Source organism: Haliotis cracherodii, unplaced genomic scaffold, assembly GCF_022045235.1.
Source record: "Haliotis cracherodii isolate W230 unplaced genomic scaffold, xgHalCrac1.p SCAF_15, whole genome shotgun sequence".
In the NCBI taxonomy this organism is placed as follows: domain Eukaryota; kingdom Metazoa; phylum Mollusca; class Gastropoda; order Lepetellida; family Haliotidae; genus Haliotis; species Haliotis cracherodii.
In genome coordinates, this window is record NW_027266270.1 from 9,508,405 (window position 1) to 9,520,257 (window position 11,853).

The 11,853-nt window shown below is 37.2% G+C and overlaps 1 protein-coding gene across 1 annotated transcript; it reads right to left on the reverse strand.

Annotated features, from left to right (window-relative positions):
• Window positions 1–3,157: 3,157 nt before the first annotated feature.
• LOC139462687 (serine-enriched protein-like) lies at window positions 3,158–4,682 on the reverse strand. Its single transcript, XM_071244515.1, has 4 exons — window positions 4,594–4,682; window positions 4,152–4,354; window positions 3,857–4,014; window positions 3,158–3,178 (listed from the first exon to the last, which is right to left on the reverse strand). Exons 1-4 carry the CDS (start codon window positions 4,680–4,682, stop codon window positions 3,158–3,160), a joined length of 471 nt encoding a protein of 156 aa, XP_071100616.1.
• Between the last annotated feature and the right edge of the window lie 7,171 nt (window positions 4,683–11,853).

Below are 11,853 nucleotides of genomic sequence, written 5' to 3' on the forward strand. Positions count from 1 at the left end.
GGTTCTTCAAAATATCAGATGAAAGATCATCAAGTAACCACTTAATAAAGTGTATCACATTAAACATATAACGGAAGGTAAGCCATTAGTACATTGATGCACACATACATTTGTCTTTTTATCTCATTTGCTAAACAAATCTTTCCAAGCTATTATGCCCTTCGTACAGCGAGTTCAATTGTGAATAAATCACACAAATATTATTTATTGGAGTATGTCGAAAGGAAAAGCCGAAATAATTAAACATTTGGGAAACAAATTTTTTAAACGAATATGTTCATGTAACTTAAAAGACAACTAACCCTTCAGACATACACATTTGTACAAGTTTAATTTACGAAAAGTAATTACGCTTAATAAATTTTAGGTTAAGTCTCATCAGTCGTTTTTGTTTTGAACATTTTCAAAGTTTGACTGAAAACAACATGAAGTACCAAAATATGTGTCAAATAATTGGGAGAAAGACTTGTATTTCATGACATGCACATGAAAATGTCATAATAGCAATGTTTGTGTGATTTTATTCATCGAGATGTATTCATTATATGTACCTATTTACCTAACTTAACATATTTACAATGAACTGTGTACGCTTGTGTTCATAGGCTATTAGACGCAGCTTTAGCGCACAACATAACAGGGTAAAGAAAATAGGGACATTACAGTCCAAAAGAAATTAACTGGTTTTATGTTCACATGGGGCTTCCATGCTTTACAGAGCAAACAAGTTCGCTGGCGGGGATAGCATATCCAACTGAACTGAACACATATGCCTGCTTCACTTGGAAACTGTTATTTCAATATATTCAGCAGGGCTTAATTGCGACATTCCGAAACACATTTATTGTTTCCTTGTTTACTTGTAGATGCCTATAAAGAGATAAACGTAGTGTTGTCAAAGTAAGAACCTCGTTTCTTCTTTGTCATTCTACCTTGATCTTTTATTCTTTCCCTGTACCATTGTGAAGGGATAAAGTAACACAATGAAAGTGTATAAGCAAATTGTCTACTACATGCGTTTGTTATATCTATGAAGCTTAATGAAGGATATTTGGGGACTAAAGTATAAACATATTATACTGCCAATGTCCCACATCTATTTACAAATTGAAATATAGCACATACTTTCCGAAACAAATTTCATGCCTCAATTTAATTTGTGAAATTGTATGATATCAATTTCTCTTTGCATCTCAACATGTTTACAATTTAGGACTTGTCTACTTGACTGTACGTGGGCGTGTGTAGGAACATATTTCCGCATGTTATTATACAGGTGTTGATGCTTGTGTGCATGTATGCAATTGAACAATATTAAAAAGAAGCATTCATAAGGTGTGTGAAAAATAAACTGGAATGCATGCCTGTAATAACCCTTGTTGTTCGTAAAAGCGACAAAACCACATCACGAACCATAAGCAATCTTATTGTACGATTCCAGCTATACCAAAAGCCTGTTTTTATGACTCAAAACTAATTAGTGATGATACCACGTGACAGGTGGCTCTAGTGACAAATAGTAAGTCACATTCTATATCATGCACGTTTAACTTTTCCTAGGATGATTACATTTCATGGTTTTAGATCACAACTTGAACATCTTGGCATATTTGCATCTGTGTATTCATTCACGTATGTTATTTTATAACTACAAAACGTCACTGCCAGAGAACAACCAGTCTCGATTATCCGCCCAAATAGTTTCCATTGGGTGTACAAGGCAAAACAACAGTGAACATCAGTGACGACATCGGTTAATACGGCCCAGCAATGATAACGAATTACAAGACATTCGTACAAAAAACACTTTTAATTCATACTTTGAAATACAACCATTGCGTTCAATTGTATGAACCAGATCAATACATTAAAATAATAGATTATATTGAGCACACAGTCTCTGTAATTATAAGTGTTATTTGGATTGACGTTGCTGTGGAACTTCTCCAGTCCATATACATCATTGTGTGTCATTACAATGCGCAGAGACATGTACAGTGAGTTTGATTTTACGCCGCTTTTAGCAATATTCCAGCAATATCACGGCGGGGACACTAGACATGGGCTTCACACATTGTACCCATGTCGGGAATTGAACCCGGGTCTCCAGCGTGAAGAGCGAACACTTTAATCACTAGGCTACCCGACCACCCAAACGACAGAGAGACGCATGTGGTAGATGTTTACCACTCTGGTTGTGACAGAGAAGGTGTCTGGAATTCGAACCAATATCAAATATTGCCCCGCAACAACTGTAACGTGCTGGACATTCTGCACAGCTTACATTCATGACCCCGTTCGTGGTTGGAACATCCACGTCTTTGTTCTTCATAGGGACCAAGGCATGCCTGTGCGTTGACCTGGACTTCTTTCTGTTCCATATATACGATGGCATTCCGTGGGCCGCAGCACCATGACTTTCCGTAGTCATCTTCTCATTCATTGTGACATGACGTTGATGTCCTCGATCTATTTCTTAAGTCATCTTCTGGAGGCTGGGAAGGTGTCTGAGATTCGAACCAATATCAAGGGTGTCTATGGTCTTTGTATTGTTCCCCTGTTGCATCAAATATCTCCGACAGCAAGCCGCATAACTTTAAATGCGGCATACAGTTTGCACAGCTTGCATTGATGGAACCAATGTGTGATCAGCTGAACATCCTTTAGGGCCGTACGACGACATTCCACAAGGTCGTACGATGACATACGGTTCTCTTCTTCTCATCCACTGAGACCTGTCGTCTTTGTCCTTCACAGGGATCAAGGTATGCCTGTACGCTGACCTGGACAGTTCCGCAGCACCGTGACCTTCCGTAGTCATCTTCTCATTCACTGTGACCTGACGTTGATGTCCTCGATCTATTTCTTCAGTCATCTACTGGAACCCGGTAAGTGATCTGGGATTCGAACCTATACCCAGGGAGTCTATAGGCTTTGTATAGTCTCTCTGCTGTATCCAATGGAAACCAATGTAAGCTTGTGTTCAGCTGTGCCTCCTTCAGGGCCGTAAGACATTCCACTGGGTCGTACGATGACATACGGTTGTCGTCTTCTCATCCACTAAGATCTGTCGTTGATGTCCTCCATCCGTGTCTCCAGTCTTCTTCTGGATCCCAGGGGCGGGCTGTTACTGAAACCTCGCGGCGCTTTGAGAACTTCAGCTGGTTATACTGGACAGCTGGAATATAAAAGAAATAATTATTTAATGGATATATTTCACATATATATTGACTAATATTCACTGTTGTTGAAAGGGGCACAGTTGCTCCAGCAATTTCGTCTTATGTGAGTTATTGTCTTGGAGTTTCTTCTTTGAGTTACACTTTTATCAATTACACTATACATGACTCAGGTTTGGCGTCTCAATATCACTGAAGTGACTGAGAGTGTGAGTTTGGTTTAACGCCGCTTGTAACAGTATTTCAGTTATATCACGGCGTGTCGGCTTAATATGGGAGGAAAGCCCGAAGTAATGCAGGTCTTAGACGTTTACCACTTCGGTGAAACACACGAACACGGGTATGGTGCTGACAAACCTAAAAACGACATCGGGGCGAACCGGGATTCGAAACCATAACCATAGGTTTCTGGCGTGCCCAAGGGACGCAACGCACAGAGAATCACGGCGCCTAAGACGACTGGTCCACCCGTGTCCCCCAATATTACTGAAATGCCATAATGGTGCAAAATAGCATTTAACCACGACACTCTAAACTGCCAAACAGTGAGATCGAGTGAGTTAGTGTACTATATGTATGGTTGTCGTTATTGGTCTGGGGTGCACTTAAAATAAAAATGTATGTGTGTTTACTATATTACTACAAGAACGATGATATGCTCTATGTTTTATATATACCTGACAGATCAGTTTCTGTGCTGTACGCTTGTGCTGATAGTTCCAAGCAGAATCGAGTAATGCTGATCTACGGCCCTTGTCTTGTAATATCTCAGTAAACTTCATGCAGGTCGACTGAAGGTCGGAGAATCCAAACTCGACAGCAGCACAAAGTAGTCCTGCAAAAAAAACAATTGTAAAAAAATAATTGTCACGAAAAAACATCAGATAGAAACACAACGAAGTACAATAAAGGATTTTCCTTATTAGTGTGCAAGTTGATAGATATAAGCACAGGATAAATGCACACACTTACCTATTACATTGCTGGAATCTATTTCTACCTTGCCCGAATGAACGAAACGTAGAAATGCCCTGAAATCCTCAACTTGATAATCAGGGACCTTGATGCAGAGTTTGTGTTGGATTGGGGAAGGTTTGGATTTCTTTGATCGTTTCTTACTGGCGTTATCGTGTTCGACTTGTTTTTGTTGTTGCTGAATCAGCTGGTACAGATATCTGAAAATATGGAATTTAAAAAGTGCAAATGCAAATTCTTTACTGTTACTTTTCTCACATGTCAAAACTGTCCGAGAAGAAGAATTTATAGCTAAAAACGTTGACACTGTTTTGAAGTATGAGCTTACGTTTTGTTTGTACATTGATTCTATGTTATTGAGAATTCTAATACATCTATTTACACTGTGGACATTTTTCAATTATATGCTTTAAGACGTTTAGCCTGCAATGTGAATTACCTGCTTCTGGTAGCTAAAATAGCCTTGACTCCATAGATAGGAACCTGTTTTCTACCAACAAGGAATGTGACGTCACACATGTCTGGCATTTCCAAAATGAGGCTGAGGTTATCCTGAAGCTTCCCTGTACTCCTCAACATCATCACGTCCCCGCATGTGGGGGTTCGGATGGATCTACAACGTCCAGTAGGTTGCTGTTTAAAGGCAGATGCTGGACATAGAGTGGGGTTTAGGGGTAAGTGGTGGTCGTTTGCCTCCTCATCTGAGAAATCACTCGACTCATAGCCGGAGGAAGAACTTTCTGCTGAAATCAGTAAATTTGTTTTAAAATAGTTGTAAGATTATAAAGACAAATACGTCATCCGTATTATGTGGATTATAACATGAAATAACATCTATAGGTTTTATATAAGGTAAATAATTTATCGATATAAACCAGCGCACTAATGCATTGAATAGCCTAAACTTCCACGTTTAGGAAAGTATATCAAATCTGAAATGAACTCTGCAAATAATACTTGAAAATGATTTATTATATGTGACTTGTGTATGTACTGGATACTTTAAAATATACAATGGGTTCTGAAACGATAGTGAGACATTAGAACTATAACTCTGTAACATTTGCTTATTGAGGTGAGAAAGTTTGCATTTTAGTCCTTTAAATAACTTAAACATGTAAAAAACATAAAGTATATTTATTCCTACCATAAACATCTGATTCGTAGTTACAATGGTCAACATGTTCCAAGACATCACTGTCAAGGAGACAAACTCGAGAAACATAACGGTTCATATCTTCTTTCAGATAAAATGTTCAACTGTTCGTAGAAGTATTATACAGTTTTCGACGTCTTTGTACACAGTTATCTTAGGTAGCAATGTCAACCCATACACTCGGCTAAGCTTTATACCCAAGCGTTTCCAAACACAGCTTAAACTGTAGTTCTAACCACTTCATGTCATGCTTACATCAATGTTGACATATCGGCTTCAGTTTCGTGTGTTGTGCTTGTGACACGTGTTTCAGGGATGAATAAGTCGTAATCACGTGACCGCTGCAAGAACACCAACATACAGATAAGACCTGTTACTTGGGAAAACATTCATATCCGTGAAAGCGACTATCTGGGTTGTTTGTATTAAGCGCCTAGGTGACTCGGTGTTGTGTGTTATGTGGGTAATTGAGCCCTGATTGCCGAACAGAGAGGAAGGAGATTGATAGACTTGTTTGTATATGTGTTGATAATATCCTATTGTATAAAACTTGAATAAACCTTAAAATCTCTGAGTCCGTTGTAAGATTCCGACAAAATCATAAGGAATATTTCGCAGATTGCAGCTTAATAACTTTTACTGTGATCAGTGGCTCACACTGCTTCGATTCAGGTACATACCCAAATGCTACATTAAACTCGGGATAAAATATCATATCAAAGTGCATACATTTCATATAATTTTTTGTATGGTTTGCTTTGCAGATTGATTCTTAAAATACATGTTCCGATCAGATAGATTGTTACCAAACGGAGGCATCGATGCATCAGCTTGATTTATGTTCGGAATTTATTATGAAATATCATGAAAACGAATATTTGACGAATATTAACACGTTAAATAGATAAGAAATATTGTTTTGAATTAAACCTTAATTACGACGCTATTATATACCATATTGTACATATAAAATGAATTCAAGCGAAGATATCCCTTAGAATAGAATTGTAATTTGCGACATGTTTTTAAAATACAAAGTTTCGACCACATCAAACATTTCTTTTCTGTATAAGTAACTTCGGATTTAAAAATCTGTATAATGAGTCATTATGTTTTCCGGCCTGTATCATCGGAACATTGGTCGTTTACTTTGTTTGTGCAAAAACGATACCGTTCATTTACCTTTTAGAAGACCCGTGAAGATCCAGGAAGAGAAAAAGTCTTCAGCAACCCATGCTTGCCGAAAGATGCGACTTTGCTTGTCGTAAGTATACGACTAACGGGATCCGTTTGTCAGGCTCGCTGACTTGGTTGATGCATAATTACGCATGTCGTCGTATCCCAATTGCATAGATCGATGTTCACGATGTCAATCACTGGAATGTCCTGTCCAGAATCATTTATTTACAGATCGCCGTCATATGGATAGAATGTTGCTGAGTGCGCCGTTAAACAACAAACAAAACCTTTTAGGAAACAAATGCATGCTCAGTCCAGATAATCAAACTTCTCACGCGGGACATGTGATTTTTCCTTATGTAACAATCTATATTTCCAACATTTACAGGCAAAGTTATATAAGAGAATGACATAGAGTGCGCGTATGTATTAACCCGAGGGCTGAGTCAGTATTGGTTGGAAGCGTCAGTTATAGTTCCAGAAGCTGCAGATGTTTGACACAATGTTATCACTTCATTTATATATTGGTACTCATCTACAAAACAAATCGAAATCTTGCGTGTGGGGATGTCGATTTTATCGTTCTTAACATCGAGAAAATTCCATTCAATTCCCAGTCGATAAAACTCCCGTGTTCATAATATAACAGAAACAACAAGTATTTCCTGAGCAAATAACATACATATGTGTATATGAATATTGATATATGTATAACAATATGTGATTTTTTAAAAACTAATACGGTTAGAAATACGGCTAGAAGAAATAGGGAAAGGCAAAACGGGAGGCCACGTGCTTGTCGTACATGACTGTTTGTTCCCGGAACATAGATGTAAATGTCTATCACATAAATTTAAAATGTCTATTACATGTAGTTTATTAACTACTGTGTTATTTTATAAATATATCATGTACCATTGTATACCAAAAATGTAAATTCATCATATGTATATATGCATATGTATGTGTGAGTGTATGTAGGTATATGTGTTTGTGTGTCATAGTGTATATATATGAATATGTGTGTGTTTTTATATTTTCTCATTACTTGTAATTCCTATGCACTGTACATTTATTCTGCACAACAGAATTCACATACCACAATGTAACGAAATGTATATAGGAGAAGGCCTCGTAAGTGTGTCACTTGTGCCTAATCCATTTGGTTTTCCGCAATAAAATATGTTTAAATCAACATATATGTGGTATAATATCGCATGACACATTAAGCGGATAAGTGATATATTTTGTTGTGGTGGAATAAGCGGGATCGTTCCCTAAACCAAATCAAATACATATTTTGTTATCATACTAGGGAAATTGTTAAATGGTAAATACTTAAGAAACATTTATCCAAGGTCTAATTAAAAATTGCAATTGCATTGATATTTTTTAGAATCCACAAACCACATACTTAAATCTATCTATATATCCACAATATGCGCATGCAGCGATATCTTGGCTATGACACCTTCTGTTAAGGTGTTACCGTTCTGTCATATTGTTGAAATAACACAGGGGGCAGCAATTAAGAGAACATGTGTATCATGTCGCGTTAATTAGATCATCAATTAAATTTCATTACCTTGCGTATCTCAGCTGTTTATGGGCAATTAACTTATAGCGTATAAGCTTTCAGAAGTACCTGACACGTTAACAGATGAATGTGGGTATTGTGCTGCTAGTGACACGCAGTATACTTTAACACGATATGAGTGTCAAACAATGTGCTCTTAACCATTATAATATACGTTTTGACCTGGCATTATTTATTGGTATATGCAATAATTGCATTGTTCGCTTCAAACATAATGCTTTCTATATGATTTACCTTGGGAAATATTTCTTCTTTAGGAACAATTTCATTGTTCATGTCCGAGATACTGACAATTTATTTATTTATTTATTTATTTATTTATTTATTTATTTATTTATTTATTTATTTATTTATTTATTTATTTATTTATTTATTTATTTATTTATTTATTTATTTATTTATTCATTCATTCATTCATTCATTCATTCATTCATTCATTCATTCATTCATTCATTCATTCATTCATTCATTACTATTTCACAATGAATACACATGTACTTAAATGTGTCTCCTAAACGCCTAATAAGGCTGTATGTACAAGCTTTTGTTTTGAACACTTATGTCAACTGGGTTTTTTTCCATGACGGCTGAGAAAATGTGGACACCAAAGGTTGGTGTTGCTGGAATATATCTCGACGTGAAGTGAAAGTTGACTGTTATGGCAATAATTAACAGGCCATAAATTACAATTTGGGAAGAAAACGTATCCATTTAACTTACATATCCACCAACAGGAATGACGGTTAACACAGTTTGGGTGACATTTACAAATCTTGACTTGATGAGACACAATTGTAAATAGGACTTAAATGATTTGGACAAAAACTGTCATTTCATAAGTCGTGTACAACGTTGTAATTATCATAAAAGACAAACCAAAATCTGCATCTGTTTTGAATTATTTCTGTCTGCTTATTTGCCTATAGTTAAGGCTCAGCTTAAGAGATTAAAAAATACATGATTTCGCAATGAATTAAGAAATAAAGTGAATAACACTGGTTCTACGTTTTAAGGCTTCAATGTTTACAGAGCAAACACGTTGTTGCTGCGAATAGCAAATCCAACTTAATTGAACACATACGCCGGCTTCACATGTTATTTCAACATACACCTACAATGTATTCCACAACGCTTAATCTTCCGAATAACATACATTGTTTGACGTAGTATTGTCACAGTAAGGATGTCGCTGCATTGGCATTTTATAATGATGTTTTATTCGTACATATACGCATTGCATTGGGACTCAATTAAGCAAAAATGTCGCGAAGGAACATATGAAAATAAACGCGCTTATCATGTTTTTAAGAAAGTTGATGGGAAAGGTTTATAAGATAAATCAAGTATAAAGATATCATATTGCCAGTGACGTATTTTATTTTACAAGTTGATACCAGAGTTCAGGGAGAAGACGACAATACGGTTGCAATGGTGCCAATCCCATTGTCTTTTGGGACAGTAAAATATGCTTAAAACAAAACAAATATACGTCTAACTTTCATTTACTTTTGGTAAAAGCATGTTATCATTACTTGGCATATCCACATGTCTATGTGCGCGTGTGTATTTGAATAAGCATAGGTACATCTTTCTTGTATGTGCGCGTGCGTATTCTAGTATATATGAACTGGGTATATCAAATACGGGTATGTATGTATCTGAATGTCAAAATTCGGATACGTTTACATGTTTGTGTGTCGGCCTGAGTGCATGTGATGGTTAACCGTCATGCGAAAAGTCTCGCATTTACGCATACTTGTGTGTCTGGGGGTATTTTATATGGTTATATACATGAGTAAACGCATATGCATTGGTGAATGTTGTGTTCTTCCAAGTTTTCCACATGTGTAGCCTTATAGTTTATACAATGGCTTGTACACGCATGCTGTGTCCCGCAAGTGCAAGTAAGATTTGTTTGTCGTTTAACTCAGCACTCAGCAATGTTCCAGCTATATGACGGCGGTCTGGAAATAATCGAGTCTGGACCAGACACTCCGGTGATTGACATCATGAGCATCGATCAACGTAATTGGGATACTATGATATGCATCAACCAGGTTAGCGAGCCTGACGACCCGATGCCGTTAGTCGCCTCTGACGACAAGCAAAGTCGCCTTTTACGGCCAGCATGGGTTGCTGAAGACCTATTGAACCTCGGATCTTAGTAAGAGAACAGGAAACAGTTGTGTTCAGAATGTACATTTTCAAGTAAGTAAATAACGAGGTGGAATGTTGTATCTAATGTGTTTGCTACACAACCAATTAATGTCCGGGATAAGATATGTACGAAATGGAATTCTTGATGTGTACGTCCCCGAACAATTGTTCTCTTACTTCTTTCCACCAGTTTTTTTGCGTCTCAGATTTGGAACTCTGTGTAATGTAGCAACAGTAAAGACCTGGAGTATGAATAAATATTCTTTATTAATCAAAGTCGCATTGTAGAGCCATACAATGGGGCGTCGATACGTTGTCTGCACCAATTGACCCGTTGCTGCGCCTTGAACTGCTGTTCCGTGAACTTAGAAATACCAGTACTGCTGTACATGGTTCATCTCGAGTTTCATCACCGCCTCCGATAGTTGTGGATATATTTGCTTTTCCCAGCTTTCACGGTGAGCGTCGTCGATGTGCTTTCTTGCACTGGTGTGGAGTGACTTGACATTCACAAGTACTGTTCCGTTCCGGCTTGGTTGGTGTCCTTCTTGTCTTACTTCTTCTCTTTCTGATTCTCACTTCGTCTGCTTGTTGTCATTTTCGAATCACCTTGGGATTATTATGACGCGCTTTGATCCTTACTGCTCACATGTGTTGTTCAGCTTGTCACCGTCGAAAGCTGAGGGTAAAATGTAAACTAGTTTATTAATTTTGTCTCCATTCAGGAAAAGAGCGATGTTTCGTTTTTCAAATTCAATCGATCCTAATACTATAACATTGTCCTCTATATATTTTTCTAGACACTTTGGCATCATGTGGCGATATTAAACTGTATACTTTTGGAAGCGGTCATCTAAAAGGAAATGCGGGTACATACCTGGCAAATAAGTCTTTGTGCTGTTCTTTTGTGTTGATAGTTCCAGGCACAATCTATAAGCACTGATCCATGGCCTTGACCTCGGCATCTCTGTATGAACTCATTACAGGCAGCTTCAAGGTCAGTAAATCCAAACTCGACCGCAGAACAAAGTAGTCCTATAAAAACATTGACAAATAAAACGTTAGTTGTGAACATTTGAAATGAAGTTCGTAAAAGATATTAATGAGGAAAATGTAATGATAAACAGTCATTCATTATTGTGTTTATAGTGATGACTTGAATACAAGGACACTCACCTATCACATTGCCAAGATCGACTCTGGCCTTCCCGGAGTGGACAAATTTGATGAATGTCTTGAAGTCCTCGACTTGGTAATCGGGGACGTTGATGAGGAGTCTCGCTGACAACGGAGAGTCTTTGACCTTTTTAGATTTTTTCTTGTTGGAAATATCTTGCCTTGATTGTTTCTGGTGCTTTAATACCAGCTGGTACAGATATCTAAAAAGTGAAAATGGTTTATAAATGCACAGAAATGACTTCATTTTCGGGATTTTGTTTCTTGTGCCCTTGGAAAGGGTTTTGTCGCTTTCATTTTCTGAAATGGTAATGAAACATATCCCCAAAAAAAACAAATAACAAAAAGTGTAAAAGGGTAAATTGGGTATTACCCTAATAATAAATCACATTCGGTAAATCATTCATAAAATGAGTATCTTTGTTACACTGTTT